The following is a 16,568-nucleotide window of genomic DNA, read 5'->3' as shown; positions in this document are numbered from 1 at the left end:
TTAGATTTGTGAACGCATGGGAAATTTATTTTGATCCGTGACTGGTTAAACAAGAAACACTTTTGAAACTTACGGATGTGCCGTGTCGTTCAAGGCATTTTTTTTACTTTCACGAATCGCGTATGCACGCGCACAATGCTCCTTCCTCATTGACAACATTTGAGCATTATAAAGGGTTCTGTTACCTTTTTTCTCTCTCCCCCCTACAGCTTCATGTACGGAGATCTCACCGACAAGGACACCGTTGAGAAAGTGCGGCAGTCCTTCGACAACTACGAGAGCAACTCGTTCGAGATTCTGCTCTACAAGAAAAACAGTAAGTGTGCCCTCGGCTCACGCAAAATGCTCGCAGACAGCAGCCACACGCGGCAAGAAGAGAGATTTCAATGCCGGTAGGGATGAAAACAACTCTACGTAAGAATCTCTATCTTTTTTTTTAAAACAATCACCATCATCGTCACCAGCCAGTGCCTAATCACTCCAGGCCATCGCCTTCCCTCGCCAATCATTTACAGTCCTTTGTCAATCCACTGCTGGATGAATGCCTCCCACTGCGTGTCAATCATATGGGGCTGTGCAATCATATTTTCACTGGTTCAGACATCGCTTGCTACTGATATCAACCTTGGCTAGGACTTGAACTCGGGTGATGACGTTCATAGTGCGGTGCGCAAATCTGGAATGGATATTGGGTTTTTGATTAAAAAAAAAAGTATGCCCACATTCACCAACAAATGATACAAGTGGCATCCAAGGAATGGAGATGGAGCGATCAAATAAGATCGTGTGCAGCTGCTGGGTGGATTGTTACATCGGAGATCCGTGAGCTATTGCAACGGTTTGGGAAGATCTTCATCCAGCATTGTGACTGATGATGCTCACTCGTGATGATCACTACCAGGTCACTCTTGCAAATGAGACTCATCCTGGTCTCGTGTTTTTTTACCTGGTTAAACTAATAAACTTGACTTTGATGATGATGAATCTCCCAACTCAAAGCTCTGATCCAGTTCATGTTCATAAAGCAGTGCGCTAACCATTTCACTCTCGCTCCCCCCCACCCCCATTACTATTTATGACTGGAACTAAATCTGCAAACTGCAGCTCTGACTCAGCACCCATGGCATTACCGCATGCGGGGTTAACACAACCCACAAGAATACAACAAAACATGCAGGAAAATTTACTTCGTGGCATTATCGTCAGCAAACATATATATTTGGGTCAAAAATGTGTAACCTTGCACTGTATTAGCTCCACACAGCTATATATATATTTACAATGGGAGCCACAGAGCCAATTTTAATGACACGGAATTTGTTTGCGCTTTTTTTTGTAGATTCCTCAACATTTTTTTTCTAACCTTAAACGTGGCCGTATCTGCTGCAATTGCGCAACGCTCTCCCGACATGCGGTGGCTTAAGAATTGCTTCTAAAGCGCTCACAAGGGAGGATGATAAGGAGGTAATTATTCACGCGGGACGGTCAGGCCTCGACTGCCAGAGCAAAGCAGCTGGGTTCTCTCCCAAAATTCGCTGCCAACGCAAAGAGGGGCGGGCGGGCGGGGGGGGGCGGGACGAAGACAAAACATCGAGCACATTTCCTACATTTTGCTTTGTTACAAAATAAATATCAAGCACATCGCGAACACGGCGGCGTGGCACGAATCGAATTACTCGCGTCTCTGCAGAGGTGCAGGGGGAGAGCACAACGTGCCGTGCAGGAGGGGGGGGGGGTTGGAGGGGAGGGGGTGGGGTAATTTTATTTATTTTTCCTTTCAGGATATTTAGCGGCGGGGGTGTGGGGGGGAATTTTGATCGATAGGAGAGCGTTTCAGAAATGGATATTTCGCAGGTTAACAATTCACAACAGAACTGCCCCGAGGTGAGGGGAGATGATCGGCGCACATTTTGCTCCGCATTAGAGGCAGGCGACTGGCGGAAATCGTTTACAGCGCGCGAGTCCGCTACGCCGATCCAATCACGGAATTCCCGCCCAGCCCTCCAGTTTAGTAATAATGCAACATAAAGCAAATCTAATCGCGGTGTCACTCAAATGAAGATGCGTTGCAGAGGAGCAAGTCCCAGAGGTCACGCTCCAAGGAGTGAACGCAAACCCTTCACAGGGGAAGCTCCTGGTATCCGAAGGATTCACCGTGGACATCACCAAAGAAGCGGGACCAGCCGTCAGCATAAAATGACCCGTATTACTTCATTACGTTGTGTTTTTATTTTTTTACAGATGTTAAATATCTCAAGCGTAAAATGATGCTTAAATCTTGTTCTTATTTAAAAAAAAGGCAGAGCATACTCACTTAAAATAATTACAGATCCATCCATTAGCTTCCTATCAAACATATCTACATTTTCCCCATGTGCCATGATTCCTATCTTTAGATCCGGTCATGCATCACGTGCAATTGCTTCACGAAGATCAATGGGAACAGTGGACAATTTAGACGCCAAACAATCACGCGAGCAAGCTGGAATTGGGGAGAGAGTTGTTTCCACCGTTGACCAAATTCTTCCCGGTAGCCGGATTATGGAATGAAGAGTAGATGTGCAAACATTACATCTCCTTTACATATCTGGCCTTCCACGTACAAAATATATATTTATTTACGCAACCCATCAGATTCATGGAATAGGCAAACGAATAACAAATTGAATTATTCCGAGCTTTTGATGCAGTCGTGCGTCAAATCCCAAAAAAAGGTATTTAGAAACGTCATTAACCACTCACGATGGAAGAGCGACACTGAGGCCGCATGCAAGAATGTAACAGAATAAACATCACTAGCAGAGTTGAGCAGAGTCGAGCAAAAAGTAGATTTGCAGCGGCATGAGAAGACAGTGTGTGAAAATTGTATTGGAAAAATAAATGCATAAACATAATTCGCTGATGACATAGGCACAATGCGAACATGTATAAATGAACTACAGGAAACGACTGAAGGACTTTATAATAGGCGGCAAAGTGGGCCTCAAGATGAATATGAGCACAGCGGAGGTCACGTGCACTACGCTCGCTATACAAATAAAGATATTTGTTGGAGGGACACAGCCGGAAAATATTATAAGGTATGTATTATTATTATTGCAGGTGGACTAAGATCAGAATGATTAAATAAAGAGGCCAAAGAGAGCAGGTTGGAGTGCCCATGGAAAAATGAACTTGAAAATGGATAGTGACACACCAATATACTTACAGAATAAACATTCCTTTCAGTGCATATTTTTTTCTGGCTACGACACGTGGATCTGTAAACAACGACACTCGCAAAGGAAACGGAACAAAAGCTGAAAAAGTGCGCCAGAATAATGGAAAGGCAGATGCTTGGAATTGCACCGAGAAACAGCAGAGAGAAAGCAGAACACGTGGGATAGAGGGAATTTATGCAAGTTAAGAGACGTCATAATGGGTGGTAAGAAGATTCTCAATTCGGATTGGGAAGGACACCATGTCAATGTTGCGGGATGTCAGCGATTGGACGAGACCTGCGATGGAGCGGCAGCCAAAGGAGGGAAACGTGCCCGGGAGGACAACCGCTACGGAGACGGAGTGATGAGCTGAATCTCTCGTGCAGGAGTGAGATGGGATTCTTGCATTGCGAGACCGTGTGCTTAGGCCGACTACTTGGGGAGACCTTCATCCAGCCGGGGCAGAAATATTGCGTCTCATAGTGATGAAAATAAAAATGCACAGCACTCGGGGGCCAACAAAGCAGCAAAGGTTATGTGCCCGCTCGCTGTCGGAAGGTATGGGCTTAAAAGTAAAGAAATTGAAGCACGGACAATATAATAGTGCGCTACAGCAACAGCCCGTTAGGGCAAATAAGAGTTGCAATGGTTTTGCTTATTATGAAACAGCACGAATTTTGCAACATTTTACATTATTCTGCATTCATGAATTTCTAACAGGGTCAGCGTTTAACTCGGACAGTCTGGAAATTGGCATTTGTGTTCGGGTGGCAGGAATCGATTTGTGCTGAGCTCTAGTTCTGGTGTTGTGTGAAACTTTATGAGAGTAGTGCAATGCACAGGTCTGATGATACACACCTTGTGCTGACTCAGAAATATGTCCGGGTTTTGATATGCAGTGGCAAATGTGGCCAGCTTGATTTGTAAGGAAATCCAATCAAGTAGGGTGAATTACATCCGGCACCATCTTGCCACGGCAAACATTATCCCCTCAGGCCAAATCCCATCATTACCATTAGTAGCCATGATCAATCCGCTACTGTATGAAAGTCTCCCCAAGCCATTTCTCACGGTTCTATGATGTAACAATCCACCCAGGTCCGGGGAAAGGACAATAAACTAAACCAAAAAAAGCAATTCTAAAAAAATTACTTTTCAATTTCTACTTCCTAGCATCGGAAGGAGGAACGTTCCAGACGGCTGCAGAAACCCCAAAAAGGGCGGGATTGAATTTCTCCATCTTCGCGCTGGATGGCCTCCCGGACGCATTCCATTCCTCGGCTGCAGCTCCATCGCTATTCTTGATCATGGGCCATCATGCCTTCTCGTGATGTTGTCCTGTCCAAATGCACTTTACTTTTCTCATCGTTTTGAATGATGCCTTAAACCTGCACACGTTCCCCCCTCTGTCTCTCTGTGCTATTACAATCGTGGTGCATCTCTCTGTGCCCCTCTTGCACACTTTTCAGCTTTTGTTCGATTTTCTTTTTTTAAATGACTATGTTCCTGAAACATACATCATTGTAGGCAGGTAGTAAACACCAGTGATTATATATAAACTCATTCTTCAGATCAAATCCATACAGGACGTTGTGTCATGTCCCCTGCAGCCATTAACATACTTTTGGGGCAAGTGCTGTTAGCGAATACCTATGAAGGCTGGCACGGCACACGAGAGGGGTGGGTGGGTGGCCAGCACCATGCCGAGACACCTTTGTCTCCCTAGTGGTGATGTTTACACACCGCATCAGAGGCTGAGTCGACCTAGGGAAGGCCTAGGGCCGGTTCAGATATTCGTCACTGGTGTTGACCGTGAGCGGGAATCTTCGGTTTCGTTGGAGGGACGCGCTAACCGCTGCTCCACCGCACACAGACACGCGCAGACGCACGCAACGATTGCGCAGGGGGCCGCCCTGTGGAACGGACACGCGTGTGCTGCGTCCGCCCGGAGCACACGTGTGTGTCCGCTCGACTGGTAACGGCCAGCAGCCGCCCTGGAATATCGCAACAGGTGATGAGATGTGGGCGCTTGCGTGTTCGGTCAACAAGTGGAGGGTGGGGAAATGCAATGTTGCTGTTGGGATGGCTGCGACTCAAGACATTTTGCGTGTCGACACATCTGATAAAAAAAAAAATCCTCTTACTCTCTATAAAAAAAAAAGCCAATGTCAGTGTGTGCATTGTAAAGGCCAATAGGTGTCTGGCACGTTTCACGTCAGAATCTTGTCATTCCGTTTGGTCGTGAATGGGGCTGAATTCATTCAGCGAGGAGGTGAATAACAGACAGCCCGATCCAAACCCGCGAGATGTCAACACAAGGGCAAACACAAAAACAAATATCCCCGTGTAGCCTTAAGAGACTGTTGGGGCAAATGCTGTCCAGCGAGCACCTATGAAGGCCGACACGGCACACGAGGGGGTGGGTGGCCGGCATCGCGCATGGCCACCTTTGTCTCCCCAGTGGCGACGTTTATTACACACCACACCTAGGGGAGGCCCAGGACCGGTTCAGATAATGGTCACCGGTGTTGGCCGTGAGCGGGCATATAAACCCGGGTCGCCGGGTTCGTAGCGCGGCACGTTAACCACCACGCTACCGCTCCCCGCAATGTCACCACAGCACAGACACACGAACACATACACACACACGAACACACACACACACAACAACAACAACCACCATTCGCCACTAAGTGGCGGTGACGTCACCACGACGCTTGTGCCAGGCCATGTGCACCTTGAGGCCAAGTGAAGTGTCGAACGCCCGCTGGCAGGAGGTCACGGGGCAGACCCAGGTGCCACGGGTCGACTGACTGAGATGACTGGCTGATGCACCACCTGTGCCCCCTACTGTGCCAACCTTCTGTGCTTTAGCCACCAGGCGCTCCGCTCGTTGTTGTGAGCGTCGCTCCTCCGCCCTCCGTTGTTGTTGGAGGGCGACTGCCTCCAACTGCCCAGTAGCGTCCTTCACGAGCCTCCTCCACAGAGGCCGATCTTGACACCGCTGGTACCAGTCATCGGCAAGTCCACTCAGCTCCACGTCCTCCTGTACCACATCACTCCATCTCTTCTCTAGCCCGTGCCGCGCCCGTTTAGCCCCCTCGATCCGGCCGAACAAAAGCTGTTTCGGCATGCGGTGGCTGGGCATGCGGGCTACATGATCCAGCCAACGCAGCCTTGCCTGCCGGAGGAGCTCACCGATGGGACCGTGCCCAGATCTTTCAAGGATTTGTGAGCTCCTCACACAATCCAGCCTGGTCAAACTCAGGATGGACCGTAGGCAGGCGAGCCTAAATGTTTCTAACCGGCGAAGATGTTCCATTAAGGGGGTCCACGTTTTGCAAGCGTAGAGAAGGGAGGGAATGACCGTGGCCGAGAAGACCTGAAGCCTAGTGCGGAGCGACAGACCAGGTAGCTTCCACACAGCGTTACGCAACCGATGAAAAGATATTGCCGCTCGACTGATTCGGAGTGAGACCTCTGCTGTTAAACTGGAGCCGGTCATAAGCACACTGCCCAGGTATGGGAAACTCTCCACTCTCTCCACAACTGCCCCATCACCGATTGGGAGTTGTGGGGGTGGAGTGTCCGATAGTACAAAATACCCAGGCAGGTGCTTAGTTTTGGTGGGGCTGATGGTAAGGCCCCATCTCTTAGTAGCACGCTCCAGTCTCAGCAGCAGCGTCTCCAACTCCTCCTGTGAATGAGCAGCTATTACCAAATCATCGGCATACATAACGTGGTTGAGAAATAGGGAGCCATCCCTTGACCGCACCCGGGCATCGATCAGCCTCCCATTATATCTGTACCATATGGAGATTCCCCCGGTACAGCTATTGAAGGCTTCACGAACTACGTGGTCAAAATAGATGCTAAATAATGTGGGAGCCAGAGGACATCCCTGTCGCACCCCAAGGTGTACAGGGAATGGCTCTGACTCCCGGCCACGTAGTTTTACCCGGGCCCGCTCACCATCATGAAGGTCCTTAATGATCGTGAGCAGAGGGTCAGGTACTACAAAAGCACGAAGAACAACCCAGAGCCCAGACCTCCTGATGGTATCATAAGCCTTGACCAGGTCAATAAAGCAGAGATGTAGGTCTTGCTGGAATTCCCTACACCTCTGCTGTAGCAGACGGACAGAAAATATGGCATCTGTGCAGGACCGCCCTTTCCTGAAACCGCATTGGGGCTCCGCAAGCCTCTCCTCACACACACACGAACACACACACACGAACACACACACACACGAACACACACACACACGAACACACACACACATACACACGAACACACACACGATGAAAAGAGCCATCTCAGGTGGAAGACAGCATTTCACCCTTCACCCTGCCACCGGTCTGCGCAAGACCTGAGCCAGATCGGCGTCTCGCGCTCCTCTACCGGGGTCTTGTTGACGTCCGGCGTTTTCGCTCGACGCGCCCGTGGAGGCCGACGAAGCTCCATGGCAGCCGAAGAAGTTCCCACGTGGCACTCGGACAAAGCAAAGAAAGATGCAAAAAAGAAACCACGCGGACATCGCGCCGAACGCCGAACGACACGCGGCTCGGACGAGCTCGCAGCGCGACGGCGGGAAGCCCACGAAGTTGTCCCTGTTGCTCCTTCAGCTCGTGTCGGAGCACGGCTTGGAAAATGCCGCGGCCGTTCCCTTGGTTGAAATAAAAAGTAGGCTTCGGGTGAAGAGGCGTACAGAGCCCCCCCTCTCCCTCGGGAAAATCTGTGCTAATGGGTAGCATGTGATTGAAAGTAAGTAATAAGTGGGTGAAACACGTGTGTTGATGATGCTGACGATGCTGGATGTGATCTGCGGCGGGAAACGTCAACTTTTTGTTCGTTATTCTTGGTTCTTTCGGTAAAGTCACGTTGAAGGGAAACAATAAAATAATAAAATATATATAAAACAATAACATTCTCACGACGTTTCGACTGCAACACAAACAGTCGAAACGTCGTGAGAATTTTAGTGTTTTATATATATTTTATTATTGTGTTGTTTCCCTTCAACGTGACTTTACCGAAAGCACCAAGAATATGAATCACTGCAGTCACGAAAGCTTTGAATCAAAATTTTGTTTGTTATTCAACTTTCCCGTTTGCTGAAAAAAAAATCTAATAATTTGGCGTATTTGTCCACGAGGCAACTCGATTTTATTGGCTCTGTCGGGAAGTGGAGGGTAACAGTAAAAAAACGCGTTACATCTATTCGACAATCTAATCTAAATTAAACTAATTATGATTCCGAATATTGGTGGTGAAGGTCTACATATAAATTTCATTTATTAAACTCCTGAAGCAAGTCGGCTGCATGGTGGCCACTAAATTACAGTACAGTGAATGGATTAAATAGCATCAGTTTAACACGTAGTTGGCTTTCACGAGCAATATTATCTATAATAAAGGTGTTTTGGGTTATATCGCGCAAACATTGTGTCGTTCAACCCGCCACCACCAGACACAGCCAATTAGTAAGGTTTGTCCCGTAAACAAAACGTGCCAATTAGTTGCTACTTTAGCACACGGGTGTCTTGTTGACTACTTAATAGTAACTAATTGGCACGTTTTGTGCCGAAGTAGAACTAATTGGGATGTTTTGTTTACATGACAAATCGTACAAATTGACTGTGTCGGATGGTGGCGGGTTTAAGGACACATTCATATTTACGCGATCCAACTAACAAAAACACTTTATTATGACTAGAATGTTCGAATTTTAGCGGTAGTCCCTCCTGAGTTTGGATTTTCTTTGATTTCTCCAGGATCCTTCCAGAAACCAGTCACCAACATTCATAGAATTGGCCAAACATCTCAAAGCAGGACCCTCCTGAAAAAAAAGTATTTATAATTATTTAGGCTTTTCCTGATAAACCGAGGACATTGTGATTGTTTTATTATTGTTATGAATACCATTTTGTTATTAGTAAATGCTCACAAACAACACTTGTCCAAGTCCAGTATACAACCTAGTTACACACTGCAATGTGAATAATGTAAACTTTATTTCTTAATTCAGCCCTTTGTCAATCGACTGCTCAATGAAGGCCTCCCCATTACGTGTTGCTCAATTGACGATACTGAACCATGCCGGTCTGAGCAGGTTTGTCAGTCACCACTGCTGTTAGCCATGGCCAGGAATCAAAACTTTGGTTGCGGAGTTCATAGCGCAGTGCGCTAACCACTGCGCCACGGCTCCCCAATCATACACGGTTTGATACAAAATATATATCTATTGTTTATTAAGTTATTATTTGACTCCATCTTGACATGCACATTTCAACCAGATATTCTGTCCAGTAAAGTTTGATTCAATCCATTAAATTGTAAGGGGGTAACAAAAACAAGATATATATATATAAAAAAATGAATTTCATTATTTAAATGTAGATGATAATCTGCCTGGGGTAGCTCCTATTAAATTATCATGATCTTTTTTTATACATTATTCAAGCTCTTTTTTACGTCCCAGGCTACAGAGCTAATCATAGGCTTCATTAAATGCTTTGATAAGCCAAATGAGTCTGTTATAATTTCTAAGTGTCCAGTTCAGGTATGCCTTTCTACATTTTAAGTTAATTGTATACTTCAAGCATTACTCTGTGACTCACATGAATGGAACTTATTGAAATCCTCAGCTGCCTTCCAGTTAAGTAAAAGTAGAATGTAATGATAATTATGAATAGCTATGGTGATAATCAAGAATAGCTGCCAGTGGTGGCCGTCACCTCGTGTGCACGAGGCTCGGTGGATCGTTTCTGGAGAGTGAGAGATGGCGACCGCTTGGGAAGGCCTTCATCTAGCAGTGGATTAGTCGTAATCGCTGACGGCGATGATGGAGTTGCGACACGAAAGTGCAGAGACATCAGGCAATCCCTGTCACTGGTTGCCGCTCACCAGGACATTGACTCTGCGTGTGCATTACTTGTTGCATTGTGGGAGGAGGATATTTGTCCAGAGAGGAGGGGGGGGGGGGGGGGGCCTTGCTAACGACACACTCCATGCCGCCCTACCCCCGTGCCTCGCGCTTGTGCAGGGAGCCCCATCTGGCTCTACGTGCAGGTGGCGCCGATCCGCAATGAGGCGGACGAGGTGGTGCTCTTCCTCAGCACCTTCCGGGACATCACCCCCTTCAAGCAGCCCATCGAGGACGAGAGCACCAAAGGTACATTGCGGCGCCTATCACTCTGCGACGCGAGGCACGGGCTTTCGTCCGTCGGTCCGTCCACCCGTGCGTGCCGACCACGGCTCTCGCCGACACTCGCGCACGGAGTCCCCCCCACCCACCCCACACTCTGTGCCGCTGGGTGAAATCCGCCGTGCTCTTTGGCGTGCCATCATTCCTGACGGGCAGTGAAAGTGCCCGCTGCCGTCTGGCTGCACTCCCCCTCCCCCCAACCACCACCACACACCCCCCCCCCTCTCGCTTCTCTCGCTGAGCAAAAGCTCTAGCTGAGCCGATTGTCTCTCTCGCGCACCCTCCGAACCCCGCCCGTTTGAAGTGAGGGGGACGGCAACAAGAACACAGCAGCGGCAAAAGACGGCGGCAGGCCCTGCTGCGTATTTGATCTATTTGATGGAGGGGTTTATATTTTTTTTCCTTGCGTTGCTTTTTTTTGTTCTCTTTCATTTATTACCCTCCCCCCCCCCCCCCCCCCCGAAAGACAATCTATTTCGGGAGGTCCACCGGTCCAATCAATTGCACTCCGACTCATCTCGGTAACGTCGCCACGAGCCGGACCGTTCGCTCCCTCGCGCGCACGTGCACGTACGCGCGCATTCACGCGTGGTGAAATAGCAGCAGCTGCCAGCGCAACCCTGCACAGCGCGCCTGTGAGCGTGCGGAGCTTGTCGGCTGAAGCGCGTTGCGTGGCGCTCGGCCCCTTCACGGGCATTGGCCACTCGCTGAGTGGATTCCCGGCGTGAGTTTCCACCGACGTCCGCACTCCGTCCGTGCCCTGCCGATTATTTGTGCTGCCGTTGCAACTTGTTAGCGCCGCCGCCTCCTCCGCCACCATCATCATCGTCGTAATCGTCCATGAGAAGCGGCAGCAGCAGCAGCAGCCACGGTCTATCCGCTGCTGGATGAAAGCCCCCTCTCACCTCCCGCAGATGAGCTGATCTCAATGCTCCGTCACCACGGCGGTCAAACTCTCGGTCGTGCTCACCGGCTGCCACTCCATCGCCGGTGTCATGCATCGCCGCATTGTGACGCGTACAGCATCTCTAATGACACGTTCATTTGCCGTGGCGAGGACCACGCTGAGATATAAAATATAGCGTGTCACCTCTTCCCCTGGCTCCATTCCATACTCTTAACCCATGGCGTGATTCTCACAATGACCCCGGCTACTCTTGTAGAACTGGAACAATGATCGGGGTGGATTTGATTCCATTGCGGATAATTGCGTCCGACTATCTACCTCGGTGGTGGTGCTGGTTGGCACGTGTTGGCCGCCTCGTGTATTCCATTCCATAAACGGTTTACTGAACGGTCCACAGTTTATTTTTCTCTCCACGAGCTTTCAAATCTAAACATGTCGCTTCCGTGCCAAGACTATTAAAAGGAACGCTTGGAAAAATAAATCAATGAATACTGACACTTGCCATTCAGTGTAGCCTTTACATTTTTAACAATAAATGTAATTGCTGTGCATGGTTCGATTGGGTGAGTTGTTGCAGCCATCAGTAATTGTGTTGGGTCAGTGAATTAAATTTATCTCTCGCATCACGGATGACTGAAGTTGGTAGAAGATGTCCTAAAATATTAAACTACTCGAAGACGGATACGTTTGGTTGTTTCTAAGCTGAACTTTATTGGCACATAATATCAATGTTTAGGGAAAGTTGGCACGGAGAACGAAACATCTTCACATTTTCATTTGCTCCGTTTTGATGATAGCCGAATAATTGAATTGCTGAAAAAATTTGATGAATTTATTCAATTCATTAACGTTAAAATCATCTTCAATATCATGCAAATTTAGCTTTTTTTATAGAGATGCAATTTTTTGTACATTTCGATGAGGACTTTTTCGTACGCTTAACCCTTACGTCAGAGGCACTTGCGCCTGCTTTTTAAAATCAAATGTAAATACTTTGTGACCTTTTCTCGTGCGAGCTTGTGCTTGGTGAGTTCGGGCCTTAGATAAAAAAAGAGACTTTAGTAAAATAGCCGTGCTCGAAAAAACTGTTTCCTCCAAAACATTGGCATCGATCGATCAATTCGGTTCGGCATGATGTGGAAAATATTCAGTAGCACAGAGGTTAAGTGCCACTCACGTGCATTAAATTGGAAATTAATGATTAGGGAACTGGGAGCTCTCCTGCTCACCCAGTGAGGGACCTTGGATTTAATAATGAGAAATGTGAAAAGTATATAATGTGGCTGAATAATTTATGGACAAGGTTACACACTCGTACGTTTAAAATTATTTAGGATTTTACATTATGAAATGAAAACGTGATGTATGTGTGGACGCTGCGTGTGAGCAGCGATGAATAATGTTTAGGGGCAAGATTATTAAAATTGTTTGTGCATTCCTCATTGCGTAAGATTTTGATATTCTTATCACCACAATTTTTTACGTGTGATTAGCACGTGAAGAAAAGGCTTCAGAATAAGACGATATTATATTTAATAATAATCATAACATGTTTTTTTGGACAACATGTTCTCGTCTCGTGAAAATATAAGCACGTTTGCGAAGCCTAATTGCGACAGAAATGGGTTAACACAGAAAACCATCCACTCATGTTTCCTTAAAAAAAAATCCGTCACGATAAAGCACTGACCAACGCTCTTTTATGCCGCTATTAAAATTTCTAAAGGCGCTTGATTTATTGGGCTGTTTTTCCGCGCATGTAAATAGTCCAATTATAGTGACCAGAGCTTAATATTTATCATACACATTTAATGGTTCGGCCCCGTTTTGAAAGGAAACAAGTACATTTAGTTGAACGCCGCGCTAAAACCATGCCCGCTTCCCGCTCCGGGCATTAACGCATTTGCTTCTGATTAGGCGCCGTGGCCGCAGCGATCGCGCAAACCTGCACATTTGCGGTGGCAATGGCAGGGCTTTCCCCATGAGAATTACATTCCTACTCCGGGTGATGAGTCCGTTGATTCAATTCGTCTCTCCCCATCGTGCGCCTTAAGGTGAACAATCTCCACTCACAGCGGCAGTTGTGGCATTCGACAAAAAAGACCTCCGAAACGTTCCCTCTGCGGAGAAACATTGGCACATCCCCCAAGCGCCGCAATGGAAATTGCCGCGTTCCGGTAATGACACCGGCTTTGCCTTGCGAACGGTAGGAGCTGTGCATGGCAGGGACCAATAAAGTAAAAAAAAAAAATGGGCGAGGGGTGGGGGAACTTATGAGAACCATCGACTTACATATAGACGCCGTAGACTTACACGTCTCCTAAGTCAGAGGTCCCATTATTGCATGAGGGTCAGCTGTTCGGATTTGATTCTCCACGAGCTTCTTACTCTGTGGCTCGTCTCTCGTCCCATCCACTGTCCGTCCTCACATCTCGTTCCACCGCATCCTCCCATCTCTCACGCTCGGTCTCCCCCTCTGCTCTGCCTACCTTGCACCGGTGGCATCCCCACAGTCCTACTAATCTATGGGTCTCTGTGCCAGTCAGTAGACCTTGGTGTGATTTATGTGGGTCTCTGTGTGGGTCTATGGGTATCTGTGTGATTTCTGTGGGTATCTGTGTAAGTCAATGGGTCACTGTGAAAATCTGTGGGTCTCTATGTGAGTCCGAGGGTCTCTGTGCTAGGTCTGTGGGGCTCTGTGTGATTTAGGATGGTCTCTATATGAGTTTGAGGACCTCTGTGCGAGTTTGTGGGTCTCTGTGTGAGCATGTGGGTCTCTTTGTAAGTTCTAGGGGTCTCTTTGTGAGTCCGATGGTCTCTGTGTGAGTCTGAGGACCTCTGTGCGAGTCTGTGGCTCTCTATGTGATTTCTGTGGGTCTCTGTGTGAGACTATGGGTCACTGCGCGAATCTGTGGGTCACTGTGTGATTTTCTGTGGGTCTCTGTGTGAGCATGTGGGTCTCTTTGTAAGTTCTAGGGGTCTTTGTGCCATCTTCTCCTTCAATATAGGGCGCCACTGTTGCGAGATGTTAACAACCTCGCCTGGTATACAGGAGGTCGTGGGTTTGATCCCGACCCTGACGCCTGCTGTATATTTGGAATTTGCGTGTTCTCCCGTGGTTGTGTGGATTTTTCTCTGGGTCCTCCGATTTCCCCTCCACATTTATAAACATGCATTTAGAGTATTTGCCAACTATACATTTCCACACGATAAGCCACTTCGTTGAGCCAGCTCACTTTTGCAAAATAACTATATAGCTCAGTAGGCCTTACCTGATCAAATAAAAATAATAAATAATAATATACATCACGTAACAATATAAAAATTTGCACACGATTTTATGGCCATATCATTTGTGTAAATCGTCATTATTAATCAATGAATTTATTAATCCACGCATTGTTCCCCACCTATTAAGCAAGCGCTTTACTTTTGTGAAGCTGCTGTGCTTGGTGTTATCACTGTAAGCCCATCGGCATAGGCAGAGCTTGTGGCTGCTCGTGGTGGCCGGTAAAAACGGCACGGTAAAACAAATGGCACGGTAAATATGGCACAGGCAAAAATGGTACGGGAAAAAACGGCACAGGACAAATGGCACGGGAAAAATGGCACGAGAAAAATGGCACGGTAAAAGAAATGGCACTGGGAAAAAAAGTGGCACTGGGAGAAAAAGTGGCACGGGTAAAACAAATGGCACGGGTAAAAACGGCACAGGAAAAAATGGCACGGGTAAAAACGGCACAGGAAAAATATGGCACGGCTAAACAAATATTACGGTAAAAATGACACAGTCAAAATAGCACAACTAATAATCGTCGAGAGTTAGGGTTAATCATCTATTTCATTCAGATCTGTATATAACTGTTAGCACAGTACTTCCAACTGTTAGTTTTCACTTATGCCATTTTGACCTGTGCTTTATTTTCCTGCGCCATTCCCTGCCCCTTCCCCAATGCCATTTTTACATAAGATCGGCAGCTCGTGGATGTGTGAACACCCTGCTGACCGGTAAGAAATGGAACGTGCACCTATCGGACAGTGGCAACATATAATTGTGCAATCTGAAACAAATAATCGCCGAATGTTGCACCTGGCACGAGAACGAGCGCTGTAGCCTCAGCATCAATGCACGGTGAGCAAGGCACCGCATCTTCCATTTGGCAATAGCAAAATAAAAACCAAAGACTGTTTGGTTGGCAAAGTTTTCATATTACAATTATTGAACCATTTTTGCCATCCGAGGATGCATCTGGCTCTTGTGTCTGCAGTTGTGTAACGTTTTATTTTTTTTTGGAACCCGCACAAGGAAGGGCCATTTGTGCGATGGTCTTTGCTGAAATTTCGGGGAAACGGCTCGAAAGGTTTCCGGTAATCCAGAGGCACCCACCACCTGCCCTATTTGCCAGATTGTCAACGCAGCTTCACCAGACCCCCGATACTGCAACAAAATTGATTTTTTGCAGCTGAAAATACATTATTTGTGCTTGTTTGTTTCGTTGTTGTTCAAAATATGGCTCTAGCATTTGTTTGCGCCAGTATTAAAGCATGAAAAACAAGAATAGGTTCTACCTCTATTATCAGAGCATGTTTCTTTGCATGTTCACCACAGGTTCGTGTGGTTAATGCAGACTTGATTCCTTGCAAAATGTATCGATTCGGTGTTTGAATATCTTAACACCTGTTTAATTGCCAGAAAGCGTTAAACCTCTGCTTAAGGCTTTTCGCGTTTCCCGCTCGCGGCCTCTGCTTGACGCAACAACGGAATGCGTGGCTGCATATATTTACGGGGACGAGGCTGCCCCCCAAAATGTCGATGGTCACAACGAGGCGCCACGGGAAAAAAAAATCCCTCCGAGGCGTGCACGTGGCTTAGTTTTTCTTTTTGACCCCGCGGAAATAGCGCGGGAGGAGCACAGCAAGCGGGGCTGGGGAGTGGGGGGGGGGGGAGTCATCTCCTTCGCCGTTTTTTGGGGGGGCCCAGCAACGAAACCCAGCGTCAGTGTGTGCAGAAGGGCCTCGTGGAGGTTTTTCTGTGAGAGCGTCGCAGCCACTAACACCACAGTGCCCTGTCGTCTCATGCCTCGCGCCTACGAGCGATGGAAACCATGTTGACGCTGGCACAGGGACGTGACCCATTCTGGCCCACAAAAACTGCACCAGGACCCCATGGATTATGCTCCCCGTGCTCCATAAGCTGTGAGGCTCTGCGAGCTCAGTGTTCTTTACCCACCACCCCCCGATCCCACACGGTCTC

General features: G+C 47.6%; 1 protein-coding gene across 4 annotated transcripts in view; it reads left to right on the top strand.

Annotated features, from left to right (window-relative positions):
• KCNH1 (potassium voltage-gated channel subfamily H member 1) overlaps positions 1-16,568 on the top strand; it is a 146,622-nt gene that overhangs the window by 36,482 nt on the left and 93,572 nt on the right. For all 4 annotated transcript variants that reach the window (XM_032955924.2, XM_032955923.2, XM_032955922.2 and 1 more), the window contains 2 exons: positions 210-316; positions 10,246-10,374. In XM_032955924.2, the coding sequence (XP_032811815.2) occupies positions 210-316; positions 10,246-10,374 (236 nt within the window). The remainder of the gene's footprint in view (positions 1-209; positions 317-10,245; positions 10,375-16,568) is intronic.

Source organism: Petromyzon marinus, chromosome 17, assembly GCF_048934315.1.
Source record: "Petromyzon marinus isolate PM22_M1 ecotype Great Lakes invasive population chromosome 17, UKy_Petmar_22M1.pri1.0, whole genome shotgun sequence".
Classification (NCBI taxonomy): domain Eukaryota; kingdom Metazoa; phylum Chordata; class Hyperoartia; order Petromyzontiformes; family Petromyzontidae; genus Petromyzon; species Petromyzon marinus.
The sequence above is the reverse complement of the archived record's forward strand: the minus strand, read 5'-3'. Positions and strand labels throughout refer to the sequence as shown.